Consider the following 25,035-nt stretch of genomic DNA (forward strand, 5'->3'; position numbering starts at 1 on the left):
GATGAGAAATTAAATTAGTTGCGTCCTTGATGATGGTACCTGTTACATGTAAATATTTCTTAAGTTGGTTATCAAGGTAGTTTGATAAGGGCTGTGTCACCCATCCTGTTGCTAACACTGTTGGTCTAAGTGGGGGAGATGCAAGGGATTTATGGACTTTAGGTATGCAATATATTACAGGTACAACAGGACTATCAGTTCTAAAGTACTGGTATAATGCTTCTCCAATACATTTGTCCTTAAGCATACTTTCTAATTTTTTTGAGATATGCTTAGCTAACTGATTCACCAGTTGTTTGTGTATTTGCTCATAATCTGAGGTAGCTAGCATACAGAGCATTTGAGTATTGTAGTAGTCAAAGTTCATAACCACAGTACCCCCATCTTTGTCTGATGGTTTTATGACTATTTCTAAATTTGTAATAAGATTCTTGTCCACCTGTATCACTGATGCAGTCAAGTTAAAGTATTTATTTTCCTTGTCACTGTAGAAATGTTTATATAGTTCTTTTTTCAACTGATTTTTCAAAGGCCAAAACAAGTGGATTGTTAGGTGGTATAAAAGTATGTGAACATTTAGGTACATCCACTGGAGCATTGTTCACTTTGAGCATTATCTTAAGGTTAAGAAAATGCATAAAATATTTAAGTTCTAGAAACATATGAGCAATATCCTTTTGAGTGGAGGGTACAAATGTTAAACCTTTAGATAGAATTGATAGTTCATCTGAATTTAAAGTATAAGAAGATAAGTTTATTACCATTGATTCTTTCTGTGTTGGGATTTCACTTGGATCGTGGTTATGAGTCTGTTGTTGTTCCTTCTGTTGTTCCTTCTCTGTCGATGTTGCAACATGGGGAGGGGGTCTGTTGCCAGAACTGTAAAATCCAAGAGATCCAAAGCAGCAACATTGTCAGCATCTGCATGGGTTCGGTGGGCGTGTCCTCAGTGGTCATAGAGACATAAATGATTTTAAATGTGAGAACATTTTTACTTGGCCAGCTAGCCAAACCAGTAACCAATACAACCAACCACAACAAGAACCAGTCAACATACAACTTCTAACCATGTACAGTCCCCCATGTTGGTTGACAAGGTGTACAGCATCATCAGATCATCATCATGGTCATGGAAATTATATAAGAGGCCAGATCTTTCTTTGGGGTGGTGGTGTTGAAATACATTTCATTAGACAAGCCACCCAGGAAGACTGTCTTGAAGTTTAAAAGACTGACTCTCCTTAGCAGATATGAAAGTTACTTTCTAGCCATAATACTAAACCTTATTGGAGAATTTAGTTTTTGTTAGCCAGCCCTCCATCAGTTCTCCAGTCTTTTTATGAGAAAGATCTGTTGCTCTGTGCATGTAACTTTATCAGAAACATTTGATGGCGGAGAGAAGCACAAGGGAATCTGGGTAGGAGAAGGTGTAGAAGAGCAACCTGAAAAAGTTTAGCCATGAAGAAGGGTCCGAGAAGAACTCATGAGTTCTAGGTTAAGAGAGACTGAATTCACCCACCAGATGTAACTATATGGTATTTCTGTGTGTTTTCTTCTTTGCTTGTTACAGTACACAATTTGCAAATTTTTGTCTTGATCTGATGTTTGCTACTGCTCTTATTTGTTTCCTGTGATTTAGAAAAAAATATATTTTATATTAGAAAACATGTTGCAGACTTAAACTTACCAAAATGAAGAATGCTGTACATATTGCTCAGGCTGAATGCTATAGATTTTCTTGTTTATTTATTGCTTTTGTTTTCTTTTTATGGGTTTCTTATCTTTGCCAGTGCTCTGTGCCCAGGGTTTACAAGCCAAAGACAAAACTGGATCCAGTGATCCATATGTAACCGTTCAAGTTGGTAAAACCAAGAAACGAACAAAAACCATTTATGGAAACTTGAATCCTGTATGGGAAGAGAAATTTCACTTGTGAGTAATTAATTTCTTTGTTATGGTGAGAGAGCCTATGTAGTTTGATTACCCAATGTTGGTTCTTTTGTTTGCCAGAAAAGTATGAACTTAATTTACTGTGCAGAATATAAAGGTACAGAGTATTTTGTCTGAATTCTGCTCTTGAAATGATTCTGTTGGTAAACAGGGAAAAGTGTCAAGCCGTACCCTAAATGGAAAACATTATGTTTTTTTCTGCATGCATTTGTAGTTTGTATGCATAGACAAGTTAACTTTGTTTCTGTTGTCTTCCACTAAATGAATTCTAAACTTTATCATCTGGTAAGAAAATTGTTTTCTCTTGATTGTAAATGTTATATGACGCCACTGTAAAAAGAATCAAGACCAGCTGGAATGTTTCTGCATCAGATGGCTACTTGCTTTGAGTATGAACAAAAAGTTCTTGACATGCGAGCTGTCTAAGCAGAAAGATTATTTATTTTATTTTATTTTATATATGATTACCAGGAAAGTCCGACTGGGCACAGGCCCTTTTTCAGAGGAGGCCTGAAAAGAAGAGCTCCACATAACGCATACATGTTAACAAACTTTTGAGTACGTTAAGTATCACAGTGAGTTGCATATACATGACCATAGCACAGTGCAACAGATTCCATACAAACATTATATAACTTCTATAGAGAATCAGTTAGAAAACCCATATAAGTTTTTTTTTTTAAACACGTTGTACATCCTTATCATCAGAGTTTAAAGAACCTATGTGTATATAGACCATTAAAGACAGTTTATAAGAAGTAATAGCAATTGTTGAAAGAGATGGTTTAGTTAGGAGCAGTGTATGGGTATAGCCACTTGTTGGATAAGTGAGTTTTTGGCATTTTTTTAAAATGAGTCAAGGTTGTCGTGGATGTTATGTTAGGAGTTAGTGCATTCCAAATTTTGGCTATTTAATTTGAGAAGAGGGCTTCTCCAGCAAGATTGTTGGCTATGGTTATTTTTATAAAGGGTTTGTTGCTAGAGCATAGAAATTTGGTATAGGAGTATGGTTGTAGTAGGTTTTGAAGGGCAGGTGTTTTCTCTGATAGATAAAAGATTTTGTGGGAAGCTAAAAATAGCAAACGTTCCTACATCCTTTTGAACTGTTTCTCAGCCTTAGATAGTAAAACAATGGCACCAAACTTGTGTTATTAACTTTAATAACCATTACTTGACAAAATTATATAAGCATAATAACAGAAACTCTGAAATTATTGTGGTATGAACAAATAGTAACACTTCCTTCCATTCTGCACAGCTGATATGAAGTCATGAGTGGGCTTGAAAGGCAAACATGTTTTGAAATCAGAGCATAAGGGTGGAGCAGTCTGATTTTATTCTGGGTAAATTGTTGTGGTTCAAAGAACATGATTCTATCTGCTTGACAGTTATATAGGTAATAGAAGAGAACATAAACTTGGTTAATATCGAATGGCACAATGAAAGAAATGTATAATTATGGAAAAATAAATGAAATGAAACACCAAATAACTACAAGCATCACATTACTCCTTTCTAGCTAGCTCTAAGTATGATCATTGTCTTGCATAAGAAAAAGTTGCCATCCAAGCCATTTGATATCAGTACTGCCATATAATGACTTTTTAAGACTCGATAGATTATGTGGCTCAGATGATGTCTTTGAGGGTTAACTACTAAAAACAGAAAATATGTTCATAAAGAGGGGTATAACTAACTGGAAGAATCCAAGAGTAAGGTAAAAGAATATAGATATGGAATAACAAAAAGGCATAATAATGCCTCAAAGAAAGGTGAAGCATATAAAAATAATGGTGAAAGAATAATAAGAGATATAAATAAAAATAAGACAAAAACTCTACAGGGGGAGGTAGAGAAGTTTATTTTGTTGCAACTTTTAATGTCCTGACAGAAGCTATGGTTAGGGAAGTTAAAAAGTATTGGAAAATGATAATTAATGATAAAGATTTGAAATATTTGTTAAATAATCAGATAAAACTTTCTTATAGAAAAAATAGAAACCTGGGTGACATGGTGGTGCATAATCGTTATATACCACATGAAATTTCCATACACCCTTGGGTAAAGGATAAAAGAGTAGGTACCATGGCTTGTAAAAGGTCTTAAGTATGTAGACAAGTCATGGCAGCTTTTCCAAAAATGAATAGGGTAAGATTTACCCCTACAGATCTCTATAGATGTGGCACTGAAGAAGTAATTTATGCTCTCAGGTGTAGCTGCAACTTATATTACATAGGGGAAACAGGGAGAGCCTCTAAAATGTGTATGCAAGAACATATAAGGGATATAAAAAATTGTAAAATAGATAGTCCCTTGGGACAACATTTTAAAAATGCACACAATTCTAAACCAGATTGTTTGCAATGATGCATTTTGGAAAAAAAAATGAAGGTTTCACTGGGAGAGGTTTCATGTAAAAGAAAAGTTGTTGAAAAAAGAAACTCTTTTCATTTTAAAATGCAACACTTTGGAACTTTATGGGTTAAATAAGGAAGTAAATTGGAAATATGTAATTAAATATTTTAATTACTAGCTTGATTGATTGATTGATTGAACTGAATTTTGTGTGTATAAATACTGATGGAAATATTTATGAATTTATACTCATTGAAGGCTTGGTGCCGAAGCTCTAAGTTGGAATTAAATTGCTGTAACTGCTGCTTTGAGTCCTGTCAGTGGTTTTCTACTGTGGTATTTATTTTTTGCTTCTACTTGTGGTATTTGGACATAAGGGTGGAGCAGTCTGATTACATTCTGGGTAAATTGTTGTGGTTCAAAGAACATGATTCTATATGCTTGGCAGTTATACAGGTAATAGAAGAGAACATAAACTTGGTTAATATCGAATAGCCCAATGAAAGAAATGTATAATTATGGAAAAAGAAATGAAATGAAACACCAAATAACTACAAGTGTCACCTTACTCCTTTCTAGCTAGCTCCAAGTATGATCATTGTCTTAATGTAAGAAAAAGTTCCTTTAAGTCCATTTGGTTTGCACAGAGAAATCATATACTACTGTAAAACTGTAGGATTTGAGCAGCTGAGCAATGTAGTGGACCTAAAACAGTGAGGTGGCAATACCTGGATGCAGAAAATAAACATATTTTAATAAATGTATTTATGCACACATTCCTTAATACTAAGCAGTTTCCCTCACTAGAAATATTAAGCTGTTCCACCTTTAGAGTTTACCCTTGCTTTCACTACTGTTGTGGTCATCTGTAGCCAATACTCCTGAACTACTTTGCTCAAAAATTCCAGACTAAGAAGTAATGGGGGAAACAAAGACCAACAGTTAGTTACAGTTTTTAAATATTTCTTTTTTACTCTTTTTTAATGCACTTTAAAAGTTAATAAAACAACAGGTGTTGCTTCAAGATGCATTTTTGTAGCTCATTCCACATACTTCCTGTCTGACAGTAGTCACCTAACATTTTGACAAACATGTGACCTTGTTTCCCTTACCCAACCGATTTCCATTGTCTTTCACATTTTATTATTTTTTGTTGTTTTTAACCTGAGGTGATAATCTGAACACTTCCTGCTTTATCAAATATCTGCCCCACCCTTTCTCTGCCACTAAGCTGTACAAATTATTACCCTAGGAGGCAGTGATGGATTCCTCTTTTTCTTTCACTTATTAGGTGCCTTATTAACTTATAACTTCTGATCTTCCAGCTAAATACATCGTCATTATCGGATAGTAGGGATCTGAAAGTAATCCTAAGATTTCTCAAGATATGAAAATAATAGAAAGATGTAACTGCATTTTATACATCTCTATTTAAATATTCTTCCTTAATCTGTCTAACTCATACTTTGCAGATGTGTATATCAGCTCACGTTGCTAACCGTTCTTATCTGCCAATCTTTTTCTCAAAACAATCTTCCAACAGGACTCCTCCAGCAAACTTCTATTCAAATATCTTAGACATATTGTCTTACTCTACATGACTCACTTTCCTTCCATGTCTGCATTAAAGTCCTTTATCTCCCAGTTGCATCACTTGTTTTCCTAAACTTTCTAGCTCAGCTTTTCTCAACTGAGAATACATTTCAGAATTCGCTATGTACTATTCCAGTCTTGCACTTTCTCTCTCTGCCACCTTTTCAGCATTACAAGCACGTCTCCATCTTAATAATGTCATGTCCTTGCAGTAGACAGTAACACATCAAAGCAAACCATCACTCCACAGGATCTTACATATAGCACCAATAAAAATCTTGGATGAAATACAGCTTACCTTGCTGACATTAATAAGCAACAGTTGTTGCTGGTTAGGCGGTTGACGCTAAGAACATTGACGTTAAGAGATGGCATCCTGGCATGTCAGCTAGACACAGAAAAGAAAAATAGTGTTGTGCTTTCCATGCCTCCTCCTTCTCCTCCAAGTTTGTGAAATATCCGAGTCTGATGCCTCTACACCCACCCACTTGCATATCTATATATTAAATGTTTTCTGTGTGTGTGTGTATTTCCAGTAAAGCAGTGTCAAAGACTGCATAATATGCAAGGCAGAGATCACCTCTGAGTAGTCTGTATGAAACAGAATAAAGTGACAGTGATTTCAGATGATCCACCTCAGACAGATGTTGAAGACCTTGAATTTTCCTTGTGAGGAACCTTTGTGGTCTCTCCAATTACTGCAGGTGCTTGGAAAGGTACATACCTTAAGGGGCACTGTACTCAATTATTACCCTGATGAGGGAAGAGTACAGGGAGGTTATAACTACTTTTTTTCTGGATGCAATACCCTAACTTATGAGATGAGCAATATTGAATGCCCTTCTTACCACTTTGGAGACATGGTGATCAAAAGGTAAGGTTGCTGTCAACCTGTGTGCCCAGGTTTCCCACCACTGAGTGTGTACTTAGGGTGGTGTTATTAATGTGGTAGTTAGCAGGAACGCCACCCTTACCAAAAGGGATGATAATACATTTTTGCACTGAGTTTAATGCCATGAATTTGGCACCAGTCATTTGTTTGTGTAAGACACTCTCGTAAGATGTTGACATCATTTGGAGATTTATGACTGCTCCCAGTTTGCAGTCATCAGCAAACTTTGCCAGCCACAGACCTTTAGTTTTAGCTTGCACTTCAGAGAATAGATTCCAAACAGTAGAGATCCCAGGACTGATCTCTGTGGAACACCAGTGGTTACAGGTCTGCTGTTAGAGGTGGATTCCCCTATTCTGACTATATGGGTTCTATCAATGAGCCAGTTAGCGACTCATCTAACGATATAATGGTTGATACCTAGCTGGATGAGTTTGTCAGTGATGCCTAAGTGGGGAATAGTGTCAAAAGCTTTGACTAAGTCTAGGTAGGCTGTATGCACAGATTTCCCCTCATCCAGGGCCTTGTTGACTGTCTTGAAGAAATCCACCAGGTTTAACAGGCATGATCTCCCTTTGACAATCCAAATTGAGTAGGGTCATGTGTTTGGAGACTGTAGATATCTTTGTTGATCAGGTCCATGATGATTCGCTCCAAGGACTTATAAGGCTAGTCAGGCTAATAGGTCTATAGTTCCCGGGGTAAGTGAAAACACCTTTGTGCAAGGGAAGAATGGGTCCTTTTTCCATTCAGCTGGGATGAAGCCTGTGCTTAGACTATGATTGAAAAAAGTATCCAATGGTGTTGCTAATTCTTGTTTGAGCCCAAGTAGGACACAGCATGGAATGTTATCAGGTCACATAGATCCTGTGATTTTGACCTTAGAGAGGGCATTTATGACCTGCTCTTTAGAGATACAAGGTAGATGACAGGTGGTAGGGATGTCATGGGGTACTTGTAGCAGAGACAGGGGAGTGAAGTTTTCACAGAACCTGTTGGCTAACAGGTTAGTTATGTCCACAGGCTCAGTATATGTGGTATCATTAACTACCGGTTCGGCACAAATCTGGTCCTTTCCTTTTAGGTTATGGATGTAACTAAAGAACGCCTTATGGTTGCCCTTAGTTGAGGAAGCTAATTTGGATTTGTAGTTTGCTTTGGAGGGCTTCACAAGAAGTCTTACTTGCTTGTTTAGGTTGAGGAGGGAATGTTTACAGTTTAGGGCTCGCTCCCTCTTACACTTAGCAATTTCTTCCTCTTATTGTAAAGCCTATTAATGGCAGCTGTCCACGAGGCAGGTTTGCTCTTCCTTGAGGAGCTTGTTTTGATCCTATCAGGTCCGACCAAGTTAATGCAGTTATACAGGTGTTTATATAAAGCATTGGTGTAGAACTCTGCATAATTGCCAATTCCATCTGAGGCCGGAGGTGCAGTGAAGCTATTTATACTATTCCATAAGAAGTTATAATCTGCTTTGGATAATTTTTTTGTTTAGTTTCTGCTGAAGGGGGGGGGGGGTCAGGTGTGATTGTTAATTAAAATGAGACTGATTTGTGGTCAGATCTCACCAGGGAAGACCTCACAGCAGGGGTGCTACAGTAGTCCCTCATATTGGTAAGCACAAGATCTAGGATGCTTGCACCCCTTGTGGGGGTGTCAACCAAGCTGGTCCAGTGCATTGGAGTTAACAAAGTCAAGGAACCTTTGGGCAAGTGAGTTTGTGCACGAGGAATTTACCCAGTCAATGGATGGATAGATAAAGTGGCCCAAAACCATGGTGTTCAAATGTATCTTGATAGATTCGAGTAGATTCAAATAGGCAGAGTGACTGTCCTGATTCATGGAGGAGGTACTGGAGCTGGCAATGACTTGAATAGATGTCATACCAACAGTTAATTGCACCTGAAGTATCTCCAGGGAATCATGCTGTTTAACCAATCTGGAGGTGTATTTATCTTTAATGAATATTGATACATCACTTCCTTTAGATTTCATGCTTTTAGTTTGTGGTCTGAACGTGTGGAAGGAGGTGTAGCCTGATATGCCTGGGGTGCTCTCCACAGCCTTGAACCAGGTCTCCGTGACTGCATAAATGTCTATGTCTTCCAAGGTGAGGACTGCTTTCCAGTGAGTGCAGTTTCATGTTAAGACTGCTTGTGCTTATCAGCATAACCTTCAGGATGTTTTTAGATAGAGTTTTTACATTGGGAATTTTGTCCTTGAGACACTGCCTAAAAAAGGCACTATGGGGGTGGCAAGACCCTTGGCCAGTAGCTGAAATCCCAGGGGTGACAGATGAAGACCATATTTGGCAAAGCATCGAGATCTGTTGATCATGTCATGCCAGGGTGACAGATACTGTATCCCCTTAGAATGACACCAGAAACTAAGCCAGTTGTTGAAGTCAATCATTTTCTGTTCGGATCCACTTACACGTTGGTGTTGTATACGTACTGCCACCTCCTCACTCACAACACTGCAGTGTCTCGCACAAGATGTTTCCTTTATGCTACCAAAGAAATTTTATCTTAGGAGGCTTAAGTATAAATGCCAGAGGCCCTAATGTAATGATTTGAACTGAATTCTACAAATGCAAGGATTAGAGTAAATTGTACATCTACCCACAGGGCCAAATCTCATTACTTGAAAAATAGCACATCTCATATTAACTAATAGAAAGCACGAGTGTCTGCATCTAGATGTATACCCTAGTAGTCTAAGTGACCCCTGCCCTCATTCACTTCATGGCCATTCAGAACACAAAGAAAATGCTTTGGCAGATCTGTCTTTGAAAGCAAAAATGCAACTTTAACTGCTTATCTCAAAACAATTGACTGATCTCCATTATGTAACCAATTTGATCTCAGTGTATTGTTGTAAACTATTTCTGCAATAAAATGACCTTATTACAACATATTTTCTCCTTACTAACATGTTGATAACTCAGGGCAGCATAGATATCTATAAGAAAACATCTAGACATATACCACAGACACCTTAGACAAAAGCAATACCAAAATGCCAAACATTTTTGGAAAGCCTTAAAACAACTGACTTATCAGATTGGTCTTTTGATGAATTTCAGTCCAATCCTAACAACAGTAAATTTGCCAAAGACTACAATAACTTCATAACTACAATGCTATGTAGCCCAGTAAAAAAATCTTTCATCAGCTAACAACAGTGAGGAGGATTATATTTAACCTTAATATTTTAGAAATAAAAGTAAAGGAATAGAGTTAAATTCCGTAAAATCCATGTTGCTTTCTTAAATATGGCATCATCAAAAATTGCTGCACCAGTTACCCACATCTGTAATCTTTCATTCAGTTGAGGTATTGTGCTCATATATTTTAGGCATGTTATTTTAGTTCCTTTCCCAAAGTCACATCTGTGAAGACGCTTAAAGGTTTCATGCCCATTGCAAGTTTATGTTCACTAACAAAGACATTTAAAAACTAGTATATAGATTTTTAACCATATTAATAAACATAGCCATCATTGTGATCAGCAACATAGCTTTCACAATGGATTCTCACCATTACTTCGAGAAACACAGTAACCAGCGCCATCTGCTACAGTATGTACAGTGCCTCCTCACAGAGGACTGTTTGTAGGTATGACAAGAACATTTGAAGCCCCACTCTTCAATGAACTAAAAAAGCTGATTTTGGGTTCTGTTACAATCAACTGGCTAGGGGATTGCCTTGAAAATGTCTTTTCAAGTATAGCATCTTTTCGGAACAAAAGGTTTTGTTTTAGAATGTCTGCTCTTCTCACTTTATTAATGACTTTCCTGTCCTCAACCTGGTTATGTATGTCGATTTACTACTCACAAAGTCAAACAGAAAAGTTGACAAGCTTTAAAAATGAATACAGAAAAAAGTTACAGGTTTTATAACTGGAGTCATGAGAACAAATTAATAGTCAGTTCTATTTAGTCCAGGTTAATGCTGTTAACCACTGCAAAAAAAAAAAAAAAAAACTCAATCCTAACCCCCGTCTCTAAAGCACTCCAGGAACAACCCTGTTCCAAATGTAAAGAGAGCAGAAGTACTGTGATTCTGCACTGTTCCACCTCTGTACTAACTTTATAAGCAATAAAGTGCTAGCATGGCTCAAAATATGGTACAGGATATCTTTCCTTCTGTGACCAGCTGCTCACCAGGCCCTAGCTAGGAAAGTATTACTCAGTAAACTTGAGTATGGACTTCCTATCTTATATAACATTGCTTTCATTATGTAACACAGAAAAACAAAGTATACAGGTTAAATCTGCTAGCTGACTCACATGCCCATAATTATGATATCTTAAGATAAATTCATTGACAACTTATTCAGAGTAGAGGTACGCTTATTTTTGGTAACTTACTATTCATAGGATCATAAGAGGTTACTAGGGTATTGGCCATAAGGCCACTACAAGCCTAGCCATGTTATACTCTTGTTCCATTATGGGCCAGGATATATAGTCCATGTTTGCACGTGAATCTAAGATCAGCATCGGCTTCCCCTGTCTAAGAGGGACATAGGTGAAACCTCTGGTGTAAATTTACGATTTCCCATCCAGTTGTCCAGATGCTTAAACAGAGTCATTGAGGAGCTCTCTTTTGCATGAATTGGGATATTGTTCCAGAGGAGTGGCAACCTCTGGGAGACATCTCTGTCTCTCCAGCATGTCCTGTTAAAATTGCAAGCTAAGTTAAGATCCCTAGAGCAAGTGAATCTTGTCCCATAGATTTGCAGATGTGCAGCAGCTGCATCGAGGCAGGGTCTAAGACTGGTCTGTAGGCTAGGCACAAGTTGCCTCTAAGCAGTCTATACAATACTGAATAAAGTGACAGGGCCTTCAGTCTGTCCATTTAGGTCATGCGTTGTAGGCCCTGAATTTTCTTGGTGAGAAACCTCTGAGGTCTCTCTAGTTGCTGCAGATGTCTGGTGAGGTACATACAGAAGGGAGCGCGTTGTACTCCATTGTTGGCTTGATGAGAGCAGAGTACAGGGGAGTTATAACCTACTTAGCTTTCGATGCTATACCCTTGCTTATGAGGTGTGCAGTGTAGAAGGCATTCCTTACTACTGTGGACACCTGATGATCAAAATTTAGGCTGCTATAAACTTGTGGTCCTAAATCTTTCAACACTGGGTTTGAACTTGGTGGGGGGGTGTTATTAATGTTGCAATTATCAGGGATTTCTCCTTTGCCGAAGGGGGTGATGCATTTTTTTTGCATTTAGTTTAAGTCCGTGGCTTTGACACCAGTCATTTGTCTGTGTAAGCCCATTTTGTATTATGTTGACATCTTTGGGGGATTCGACAATTGCACCCAGTTTGCAGTCATCAGCAAACTTGATAAGCAGTAGGCCATCTGTTTTCACCTGGAGTTCTCAAAACAGTACTGGGCCTAGCACAGATACCTGCTGAACACCACTGGTAACAGGTCTGCTAGTAAAGTTGGTGTCCCTAATTTTGACTGTATGTGTTCTGTTTGTGAGCCAGTTGAGAAGCCATCTAGTGGCGTAAGGGTTAATTCCCAGCTGGGTGAGTTTTTCAATGATGCCTGAGTGAGGGATTGTGTCAAAGGACCTGGCTAGGTCGAAGCAGGCATTGTGAACCGTTTTGCCTTTGTCCAGGGGCTTGGGGACATTTTTGAAGAAGTCTACCAGGTTTAGCAGGCAAGCTCTGCCCTTAAAGAAGCCAAACTAGGTTGGGTCAAAAGCCTGAAGGTCACTTATATCCCTATTGATAAGATCCATGATAATTTTCTCCATGGCCTTGCAGATAAGGCTGGTAAGGCTTATGTGTTATAGTTCCCAGGGTCAGTTGAGGGGAACCTCTTTGTGCAAGGGGATTCTGGTTGCTGTTTTCCACTCAGATGGATCAAAGCCAGTGCTTAGACTGAATTGAAGTGTGTGCTCAGCAGTTCCACTAATTCCTGTTTTAGAGCAATTAATAGGCAGCATGGGATGTTGCCTGGTCCCTTAGAGGCTGTGTTTTTAGCCTTGGAGAGTGCAGCTATGACCTGCTGGCTGGAGATACTAGGCAGCGGACTGGTGACAGATGTTATGAAGTATGATTGGTTGGGACAAGGGAGCGTAAAGTTTTCGATAAACCTTTCCACTAGCAGGTTGGTGATGTCCTCAGGTTCAGTGTGAGTGGTACCATCCACAGCTAATTTGGCACAAAGCCGGGCCTTCCTTTTTACATTTCGGATGTAGTAAAAGAATGTTTTGTGATTTGCCTTACCTAGGGATGCTAATTTAGTTCTGTAACTAGCTTTAGAGGACTTTACAAGATGTCTAATCTGCTTGTGTATGCTTTGGAAGGGTATTCTTCCTTTGCTGGGACCAAGCCCTCTTGTTTTTTGACAGTGGTTTCTTTCTCATATTGTATAACCTGTTTATGCTGGATGTCCACCAAGGTGGCTTATTTTTTGCGAAGATCTTGATTTGATCCATTTCGGTACGGCTGAGTTTATGCATTTATGTTGGTGTTTATACAGGACATTTGTGTGCACCTCAGTGTAGGGGTCTTTGCTGTAAGTGTTGGCAGGAGGTCTGAAACTATTGATGCCATCACTCAGTAGCTATAATTTGCTTTGGATAAATTTTTTAAACTTTTTTACTCCTGAGGGTGGATCAGGTATGACTGTTACTTTGAACAAGACTGATTTATAATCAGACTTTAAAAGGGAAGGCCCCACATATGAGGTAGTGCAGCAATCCCCCATCTTGTTGAGCACTATGTCGAGGACATTAGAGCCCCTTGTGGGAGTACTGACTATCATCCTCATAGCATCCGTGTTAAAGTCCAGGAACCTTTGGGTGAGCATGTTTGTATTCATGTGTGTTACTCAGTCGATGGAAGGATAGTTAAAGTCACCCATGACTAGGGAATTTAGCTTTATTGAGAATGACTCAAGAAGGTCCAGGTAGACTGTGTTGTTTCTGTGGTTCATGGTGGGGGACCTGTAGCTAACAATGACTTGAAGGGGGTCTTTCCTACATGACATGAAGGGGGTCTTTCCTACAGTTAGTTGGGCTTGGAGTAACTCAAAATATACAGGTCTAATCTGCTAGGTGACTCACATGCCCAAAATTATGACATCTTGAGATAAATTCATTGGCAACTTATTTAAAGTTGAGGTACGCTTTGTTTTGGTAACTTTTCGAATCTTTGATCAGAATGGAGGCTTTTTTCTTTGGGAGTGACTGTTTAACCAGTTTAGAGGTGTTTCTGTCTTTAATGAAGATGAATTCTCCTCTTCCCCCTTTTTTTTTTTTTCATGTTTGTGTGATCTGAATATGTGGAAGGCAATGTAGCCCTGCATGGCCAGAGTACTCTCTGAGGCTATGAACCATGCTCTGACTCCACAGGCGTAAGCATCTTCCAGGGTGAGAAGCACTTTAAATGAGTGTAGTTTATGCTTGATACTCCTAGCATTAAGCTGCATAACCCTGAGTTTGTTTCTGGAGGATATTTTTACGTTGAGAATTTTGTTCTTATGACATTACCTAAAAAGGCACTGTGGGAGAGGCAAGCACTTTGCCAACAACCTAAACCATAGAGGTGACAGGTTAAGACTATCTCTGGCAAGGCATCATGGTCTATCAACCATATTTTCCCAGGCTGTCAGATACTGGATCCCCCTGGATTGACACCAGAAGCTAAGCCAGTTGTTGAAGTCAGTCATTTTTTTTTTGTATTGTGGCATCGTCCTGGGTGAGGGAAGAATTCTGCTTAGGGCTATGGACATACCTGCCTGGGACACACAGTCTGAAAGCTCCATCATGTCTCTCTTCATATAATACAGTGAGGTACGTCTCAAGTCATTCACTCCAACATAGACTATGACAGAGTCATAGCAGCACTTGTTGAGAGACTTGAGTGCATGTGTGATTTGGTGGATCCTGACACCAGACAGGCAGCTGACTGTGACCTTCTTGTCCAGTCTAGTGAGGGGGACATCTATATGTTTCACTATGGAGTCACCTGTGACTAAGACATTTGGTTTAGATATGATTTGCCTTAGGGGCTTATTCAGTGAGACACTGATGCATGTGTTGTGTAGTGGGTGCTGTTGGGACCGTACTGTATGCAGAAGGTTTGTGCTTGGAAGGTCTTTGCTCTTTTGGTATATTTCTATTGAGTGCTTCTGCATATGTGGGTTTGTGAGTTGTGTGCTTGGTATGTGTGGGAGGTAGAGTGTGGGTGCTGACAACCTGCTTGGTATTTTTTTTTGTTACGTGAAAGCGCATTGATTCAAAGTCCTTAAGTTAGATACTGCTACATCACTAAAAATAATGTTCCCCATTAGGGACCAAGCCTGTGCCTTAAGAGATAATTAAGGTGATGATAATGATTTGTCACATGTAAGACCACATTTCCTAATTGTCACTGGGGAAAGAGCCTTTATTAAGACTTGTACAGAACCTCAGCGCAGTGAAGGCATAATATTTAGTGGAAAGGCTTTGAATGCTGACCTGAACAAACGTCTAGAGACTATTTGCTTTTGTTTCAGAGATCCAAGTTACTTCCGATATAAATTAAGCAATTTTTATAGCTTAAGTAATATTATGCAAATATTTAACAGTTTATTATGTTTATATGCAAACCCTTGTTTATTTTGCATATTATAAGCGTGTGCTCCCTTGTAGCTCAGGTTGCTGCTGTAGAGAGTCAGTTGGCAGTCCACTAACCTGCTCATCAGTTTGAAAATGAGGTAAATTAATTAAATCAAGCTCAGAGGTTCTAAAAATAAAAGTAGTTCATTAAAATTACAGGAGTCTGTGTTTGTCGGTGCTATGTTTTATGAATTAGCAATTTCTACTGTTTTCAAATGTAGAAAACAGATGGTGTGTAAATAAAGACTCTCTTTCCGTTTGCTTGTGCAATTTTAGTCTGATAAAGGTTATTATCTCATGTACAAAATGCTGATTTTCTCAGTCTTATAAATATGCAAGGAGGTACTTATGTCTAGTGTTTGGATCTGCTCAGTTTATTACTCCTAGTGTTATTTAAGTAAAGGTATCATGAAACTGTATACCTTCATTTCAAAAGTTAAGCAAATGCTTTCTTTGTAGCTGTTCATATTGAACTTGCTTACTGTAGAATGTAAAATTTTCTTTAAGCTTTTCTATGAAGCCTTTGAAACATAAATGCTCTTTTATTTGGTTTAGCTTATTTTAGGTTATAAAACTGGTCTGTTTAGAAGCTGCAACTAACTTCTAACACACACACACACACACACACACACACACACACACACACACACACACTACAGTTGTTTGCCGTTGGTCAGGAATGTTTTCCTGTGTAGATTTCAGGGTGTGTTTCTGATTTTGTGAGAGCTTATTAGGTACTTTGAGTTATTCCTGGTTGTGTTTTTCTGAAGTACAGTTTCCCAAAATCTACATTTTCACAGATTTCCTACGTGGCAGTTGAGGTCTTTTGTCTGTGCAGTTTTTGTTTTAAGTGGTAATCTGGGAGGGGTGAAATTTATCCATTAACAACCAGCCTAACTTTCTTGATACTTTTTAAGTTGTGGTTGAACAGAAATACACACCAACTAAGAAGTCTGCGTGATTGCATCTGTTGCTTTCTGTAGTTCAAAAAGCAGGTATGCTTTGTTTGGATCCAATAAAATGATAGTGTGGATATGATTAGGAAATGCATTCATGAAAAATGTAAGGCATGCACGATTAATCTTTATTCTTCCTTTCCTCATCTATTTAGTATGATTTTTAGAGCTACATTGTTATTTTGTGTAGCAAACTTGGCTGAAACAGTAAGAACCCATTTACAGGAGCTTTTAGAATGTGTATATATTTGCTGAACTGCTGTACTGAATATGATGTTTACTGCTGCTTCTATATTATTACTGGTATAAGCAACTGAAAGAAAAGCAGTACACATTTACATATCAAAACAGGTGATGCAAAGGCAGGGATATTTTAGGTCCAGTATTGCCTCTTCCTAAAGTGACATTACTTTGATACTGTGCGTGAGTAGAATCTTTCTTTTTTTGTTACACTTCATTTTGCAACCAGTTTATTTTCAGATTACGTCAGAAAGTAACAACCTAAAAAAAAGGTACTAAGAAAGTCTTTCTTTCAGGTCCTGTATTTTGGCTTATCCCCACAGGTATCCTTGTTAAAATATTGCAACAGCGATTTTCAGCAGCATACCACTTTCCATCTCCTAAAAATAAAATTATTTAACAGCATACTTTTCAGCTGCCCTTGATTTTGCAGCATTTTGCTCTGTTCCTCACTTGTGGGACAGAGAAGAAGGATGATCATTCAACTAATCGTGGCAAATCTTAAAGATTCTCTTTTCTTCAGAATGTTTAATAATAACTTGCGCTCTCATATTCTGTTAGCTGACTTAAGTGACACGTTTCAGCATTTTAAATATGTTTCTGACAGAGTGCCATGTGTGTTTTCATTATTGAGTTTGTTGTCATTTGTTGAGTTAAGATGCTGAAAGTTGTACTTAAAAGTAAGTATTGTGACAATATTCACAGTACTTTACAAACTTTTTATAGACCAAGGTAACTACTGACCATGTTTGTTTTGAAACTGTTTTAGTTTAGCCTCTTTGTGCCCCCCTATGCCCACACATCATCATGCATCCCCCAGTGGAACTCTAACCATTCATTCCCCCCCGCCTTACTAGATATAGTCAGTATGAGAGCAAGAACCACACAGGCAGCTGTGAGGGTTGTTTGTTCCCTCCATGACATCTCAGCAATAAGGGATATTAGGTAGCTTTAACCCCACCCTTGAGTGGATAATGGTGACCTGCATCATGTTGTGGATCACAGCATTCTCCCCTATGCAGACAATAGTGATCTGTGTAATGAAAACTACTTCTGATGTGGTTTAATGGTAGAATGTCCATCATGGGCTGTTTGTTGTAGCATTGACCCTTCTTGGAGGGCCACAGTGTTCCCATTATAGTATAGCCCCCCCCCCCCCAATAGTAGCACCAGCAGACACCTGCATCACTAAGAGATCTTAGGTAATCTGGGTCATACTCAGGGATTTATTCCTTTGGACCAATAGACTTTTTTCTTTTTTTTTTTTTTTTAATAATTGCGTTATCTTGAAATGTTATTAAAGTTAGTGATTAAAAATGTTGTATGTACTGTGAACTAGAAATGAGCATGCTAACAGACTTTGGATGTTAATGAGCTTGTTAAATTAAAATGCATTCAAGATGCATGACTGTCTGGAGATGGTCCATTATCATATTACTCCATACTAGAACATAATGAGGTTTTGACTGGAGGCAGCGCTTGCTTTTTTCTCAGATTGACATAGGTTTATTTTAACATTGAATTATCTGGTAGTGTGGTAGCAGCAGGTTATAAAACAGCTGTGCTATAAAGTATGTTAATTATGCAATAGTTAATGGTGCAGTTGTGGACTGGATAGTGTAAGCCTGTAATTCGCTTAGGCCCAAGCTATTCTTTTGATCTAAAGTAAGCACTACTTGATAAATATTTGGCTTTATACACTTATGATATTATGATGGGTACTAATACAGCATCATCTTATTCTAACTTTTTTGTTTCAGTTTGGAAAAAGTTTTTAATTAATGGGTCATCATATTTTCAGACATCACTTAATTGGTTATAAATATTTTATTGCCTTTTTTTATATGGAATTATTTGTTGTCTATAATTTTCAGACTTATTTGAATAATAACATAAATAATTGGTTTGCACTTTATCATCATAAGTGTTCCATTATTGATGGATTTTGTAATTAGCACCATATTATTTTAGAAAACCAGGCCAAGCTGCTACCCGCTATGGGTAGTGGAGGCTATTCCAAAGCGTGGAACAGTTTTGCTCGATTAGCTGCAATAGTAGTAGTGGCAAATTATTTTTCTTGTCCAAAAGAACTGGTTTCATGTTACATTGCGAAAGGAAAACCATCCAGAATAATACATTGCAAACATGACTATGTAGACGAACATAGATTTTGTAATAATATTATTAGAATTAAATCTAACACAGGCTCCATGATTCAGGCTGAGTACCTATTTACTACAACATTTTTGTAGATCTTGAAAAATTAGACTATTTCGATAAAGTACAGATGGTTTTTTGGTTCCGATTTAAAAAAAAAAAAAAAAGTCTGAGACTGCTGTTTGTGATAACTGGATTTTGCAGATTCATAAAGAACCACCCAGCAACAGGCCAGTGGTTTTGCTTTGATGTGTATTTTACCTGTAATGCAAATTTGGTATGTTTGGCTACATGTTGTTGTTGTGACTGCTATTATCTGATGAAGACTTAATACAGGTAATAAGTATAAAATCAAAAAGGCTGTGGCAAAGCAAATAACAGAAACATCTAAAGATTTCACATTTACATTTCAGATGTTAGCTGCAGGATGCCAGGATAAAAAGGGTCAGTGGCAAAGTGAATAAAGTTTGCAGTAAAAAACCCAGGTTTGAATGTAAAATTCTTATCGATCCCTTGATTGACAAATAGATAAATCAAATTCAAAGGGTAAATGGAGGCTTTGGGCTTAAATTCATTGGTTTGGAACTTTTACTGGTGCATTTCAACATACAATGCATATGAATTTTGCTATTCAATAATTTTATTTTCTCTTTGATTTTAATCTGAATAGTCACATTTATTAATGTTATAACGTACATTTAAAAGCAGTTTTAGCAAACACGCTTTGTGGTGAATTTGCTAGTGTGGATTATTATTTTTTTTTTCATTTATATAAGCCTGCAAACTGTAATTTATTACTGGGGCCTTGATGCTTCTGAATATAATCTAGAAGAAGAAACTTGAGAACTAGACAAGCAGCTGCAAAGAGCGTTTTCCCCCTCAGGTGATTGATGTCTGTAACAGCTGCTGTGTGCTTACATGGATGCTTACTCATCTTGGGGAAACGAGGTTATGTTCATTCTGATAGTACACACCATTTGATAATGATATCAAAAAGTTTAAACTTTCTGTGCTCATCAGGGCTCTATCAGTTCCTTTGTTTGCCAAACTATTCCGGAGACTAAGGATTGCTCTTCACAGAATATTGTGCTACTTTCTTCTTCAAAGAAGCCAACCCCTAACTGGTATATAGATGCTGTCGTTAAGCTCCAGCTTTTATTGTGCAAGGGCCAGACTGCTAATAAGAGAGATGCAGTGTGCCGAAAAGTACACATTGTATACACCACGATTTATTTAATTTTGTTAATTGGCTTATCCTCACAAAGTCATTTGGGTATCTATGCAGTCTCCGGGTCTATATTATAAACACGAATGTTCACTTACCCGAATACCTAAACGTTGACACATATTCCATGAACTGCAAATACACCAAACACCCTAAATCGCGAAATTCAAAAAGTCGAACTGTCATAGTTGTCCCACCCCACCGCCCGCTACATACTACCTACACAAACAAACTAAATAAACCACATACATACACTAACCAAAACCCTACTTCTAACCCTACACTAAATATTGCATATACCACCATGTATGCACTTAACTTAACCTGCACCCTAACCCTAAGGTCCGTAACTATCACGCACTTACCTTAAAAAGTTAAACCCAAACAAACTAAATAATCCACACACATACACTTAACAAAACCCTACTTCTAACCCTACACTAAATCTAACATACATTACCATCTATACACTTACCTTAACCCTAAGGTCCATAACTTGTCATTAATAGGCCACTTACCAAGACAAATCGTAACTATGGTGGTCCCTTCCCTGCAGTGGACATAGTTGTAAAGCATGCTTTAGTTCCCACTATGGAACACTTACCTTACGGAGCTATACTGCAGAAGGGCCGACCATGACGATTCGACATTTCCCGATTTTGCGCTTCTGGAGGATCGATGTTTTCACAGTTCAAAGATGTGTCGACGTTTAGGCGTTCGGGTAAGTAAACATCCGTGCTTATAATATAGACCCCAGTGTCCATAGGCCAGCACTGAACCCCGCACATTGTGGCAGAGGCAGCTCCAGTATACACTTCACAGTGGTCCTTTACAGCAGGAAAAACTTTAGAAATCCTAATGAAAGGGAAAAAAAACAGTTGTAGTGATTGAGATGCCTTGTAAATATAAATCCTGGCTTATTATGTTAAAGAAAATCCAGTCTGTGCAGCTCAGTGAAATGATGCCGGATGTACTGCAGTCCAGCTGCTTCAGAAGCCCTAACTGCTTTGTTTTTCTCTCTTTTAATAACTATAATGATTGCCTGTTGTGGCCAAAATTTCTTTTATATTTGTGTTGAACTCTAATGCTGATACACCAGATGGTGTGGCAGAGGAATGTGTGCATGCATGCACATTACAGAACTACATATATAGTATAATGCACAGAACTCCATGGCTGTTGTATGACTTTTATCCAGTTGTACTCCACACTCGTAGCTATGTCTCTTGTTCCCCATAGTGGGAACTAAAGCATGCTTTACAACTATGTCCACTGCAGGGAAGGGACCACCATAGTTACGATTTGTCTTGGTAAGTGGCCTATTAATGACAAGTTTTGTTGAGATTGTTGGAAGGATATAATTTATTAATTTTCATGATTATTTATGCTGTCATTTATTGTATTACAAGTTTTATAAAAACAAACTTTGCCTCATTGTAAACCGGAGAGGGCATGACATGTGCTGCTTTCTGGATAGTAGTAATATTTCTCTCACCAGGCATTTCTGTCTATCTTGATTGCTGCACACCGTAGTAACTATGTTGTGTAGCAATGTTGATAGGATGTAATGTGTTGTATACATCTGCTATTAAAATAAGTTGGCAAAAAGTCGGTGACAGCAAACTTCTTGAATGTACTGGTCTAGTGCTGTCATTTATTAAATCAGCAGTAAAAAAATGTAATTTCCTTCTAATAATGAGGCTCACTGCCCAAGTCTGCTCTAAAATTTTACAGCAGCCCATCCCTGATGCCAGTGTAGGGTATCACAACCCCAAATAGCTCCCTTCCTTCCCCTACAAGGTAGACGCTACTTTTATTTAATTTGTTTCTTTACTGGGTAGTACACCGATCACAATAGGTAATTTGCAGGTGCAGCCCAGGTGAAGAAATTCACAAAAAAATAAATAAAACAGAACAAATTCACAAACATGGAGTAATCACCGAAGCTGGAAAAAACCTATTGATGATTGAAAATTTGTAAATGTTATTAACAGATTAGAAAAACAAATGCAATTTAACTTTAGTAGTAAATATGAGAGGGAAGCAACAGGTGAGGCAGAAGGTTGAAGTGGAACTGATACAGGTGATAAGGGAGTTAGGGTTTCCAAGGTGAAAACAGCTAGAGGATTCCCAGAAAGGACAATTTGATGTATTTGTTTGTTAATAGACAAGTGACATGATCTTTCTAATACAGTGTCCTTAACTAGGACTTAAGAACAAGGGTCAATGCAGTATGTGGATTGGTTTTATGTCAGATAAGCAAACAAAAACCCATGTCATTAGTAGCTGGCTATGCTCTTGCACTACACCAGGTTAGACCCTCCTCCACTATGTTCACCTCTCCTAACCCAATATCACAATTTTTACTTAAAATTTAAAGGGACTAGGTCTTAAGGCTGTACATATGCATATGGTATAACATTAATGAGATGTTGATTCTGGGTTAGACTTTTAACTCACCTTTATGTTGTAGTTGTCACCCCAGCTATAGTGTTGATGTTTCTCATAGACTTGAGACTCTAGTGATGCTGTAATACTTCTTTGTTTCATCAAGTGAGCTATTATGTCTGTTTTTTAACTTGATTGTAAATATTATGTCTGTACTTACCTTGCTTGTAATTTTTCTCAGCTACGTTTGTTTTTACATTATACATTACATGTTTTTTCTTATTATGGAGCTTTTCTCCCTGGGACTCCACTGAAAACAGACATTTGTCCAGTGGACTATCCCGGTCAACAAATGTTAAATAATTGTGCTTTTAAGAGTTGGAGAAAGCCTATGTACTTTGAGATCCCTACAGTGGACACTGAGAGAATATGCAGACTTCAAACAGACAATAACTAGAGGTCATGACCGACCCCTTGAGTGTAAGACATCTGATAGCATGTGATGTTGCTCATGTTTTCAGAATGGTTGACGTCTGTGCAAAGACACCATGAGATATCTTCTTGTACAAATCCATGCAGACTGCCAGCCTTTTGAGCACCAAGTGTTTATGGAGGGAGAATCATTGTCTGTAAATACAACTTTCAGTAAAGATTGTACCTAAATCTAGATGGAAATGTTTGTTCAGATTCCTCCTGTGCAGGTAATACGTGTTCTAAGCTGTTCAGCAAGAAAGTAGGATAGATTTGTCAGGTAGCGCTATAGAGAAACCAACTACCACAATGTGAAGTAATGTATAGGAACAGGGTACATAGAGGACTTGGCCTTTTGCTCCATTGTCTTCCAAGTCATAAAACCTACTTAGCTACAATAAACCAAGGATAGGTGAAGTGGACTTTGTTTGTGTAGACCTGTGTAGCCATACCTCTCAACTTTACAGATTTTTGCCTTATTTTTTCGGTCTGTTCTTCATAAAATTTGGGTTTTTCTTTCCATCCCACTATCCAGAGTGACAGAAAAGGCAGTGTAGACTTGTTCTTGGATGGTTGGTACTGTGTTGATGCAACATGCAGTGGTCACCATTACCCACTTACTCCAAATATATGAATAGTTGTGACAAATTAACTGTTTTAAAATTAAAGCTGGGATCCCTGAAATGTTTGCTGCATTGTCCTTGATTAGTCTGGCTCTTGTCCTGGCAGAAGATTTTTTTTAAAGAAACTCTGTGTTTGATTAGAGCAGCCACCATGACACACACACACACACACACACACACACACACACACACACACACACACACACACACACACACACTGATCCTGTTCAAAAGAAACCTTGATCACTGGATGTAAAACCACAAAGTCACCTCCGGTCCAGCTCCCATGTCTGTGATGGACAGAGGTTGACAGTAAGTACATTTATATTTATTTCAAACTAGCATACCCCCCACACACACACACACACACACACACACTCTGATCCTGTTCAAAAGAAATCTTGATCACTGGATGTGAAACCACAAAGTCACCTCCGGTCCAGCTCCCATGTCTCTGATGGACAGAGGTTGACAGTAAGTACATTTATTTCAAACTAGCATACCCCCCCCCCCCCACACACACACACATATAACCCTTAGCTACCTCTGTACTAACACACAACAGTATATAGGTTTCCAAGGAACTCTGGGACAAAACTGGGTTAGGTTGCACGTCTAGCCTTGTAAAGACCCTGGTGGCTGGTAGCCTAGTATAAACCTGTGAACCCTGACTGAGCATTAAGAAAATTAAACTCACTTCTGAAAGTTGATTACAGGAGCTACTAACTGCTAGCTTATTTACAATAATAATAATAATAGTACCTACAGTGAGAATACATCCTTTGCCTAAAGTCAATGAATCTGTACGTTCATGTTAAATTCACCTAATAAGAAGTACTACCACTATAGCAGAATAAGGAAGATGGACACCTCATTTCTGCAGGGGATTCCCATGCGGATGTATTCGCCTTGTTCATTATGGTCTCCTTCATACCTTTCAGTTCTACATGGAGATTTTGGGTGGGCAGTGTTTGCTGTGTTCTGTTTTGTACTTATTATTTATTTTTCTTGTGCACTGCAGGGAATGGGAGATGCAGTTTATCTTTTATTTATTATTTTAAACAGTAAAGATTTTGGGATTGTTTCAAGTGGCTTAGTATGTTTTGGATAAAACCGTGTCTTGCAAGTGCATTTTGTGAACTTTTACTTAGTGCCTATCAAGTTGTGTAAATGTAGCAGGTTGAGGGTATTTTTAGTAAGGCCAGTGAATGATTGCTACTACTCCCAGGATTTAAATAAACTTCTGATGATAAACCAGAGAGTGCAGGTTACCCAAAATGTCTACCCAGTGCATCAGCCATGTTTTTATCTTGCCTTTTTCGGGGGTCTACCGTTGGGGTAAGAACATTTATGTAAGCCAGAGTGCAGGTATTTTTGTTTGTCTTCTCCACCTGTATCGTCACTGTACATGATAATGGTCACCTTAACTCTGTCCCTATTAAGAGCCTTCCCCACACAGTTCTGACAGGGTACAGCAATGAAATGACACAGTGAAATGTTAACATGAATTTTAAGTATTCACACTCATGAATTGTACTGAATGTAAACATTTGGTGATATG

General features: G+C 38.2%; 1 protein-coding gene across 9 annotated transcripts in view; it reads left to right on the plus strand.

Annotated features, from left to right (window-relative positions):
• The window catches only part of LOC122806326 (protein unc-13 homolog B-like), a 2,554,726-nt gene that overhangs the window by 767,596 nt on the left and 1,762,095 nt on the right, over positions 1-25,035 (plus strand). For all 9 annotated transcript variants that reach the window (XM_044076650.1, XM_044076675.1, XM_044076685.1 and 6 more), the window contains one exon: positions 1,791-1,932. In XM_044076650.1, coding sequence (XP_043932585.1) covers positions 1,791-1,932 — 142 coding nt within the window. The remainder of the gene's footprint in view (positions 1-1,790; positions 1,933-25,035) is intronic.

The sequence above is a fragment of the Protopterus annectens genome, chromosome 1.part1 (genome assembly GCF_019279795.1).
Source record: "Protopterus annectens isolate FY-2018-M chromosome 1.part1, PAN1.0, whole genome shotgun sequence".
In the NCBI taxonomy this organism is placed as follows: Eukaryota; Metazoa; Chordata; order Ceratodontiformes; family Protopteridae; genus Protopterus; species Protopterus annectens.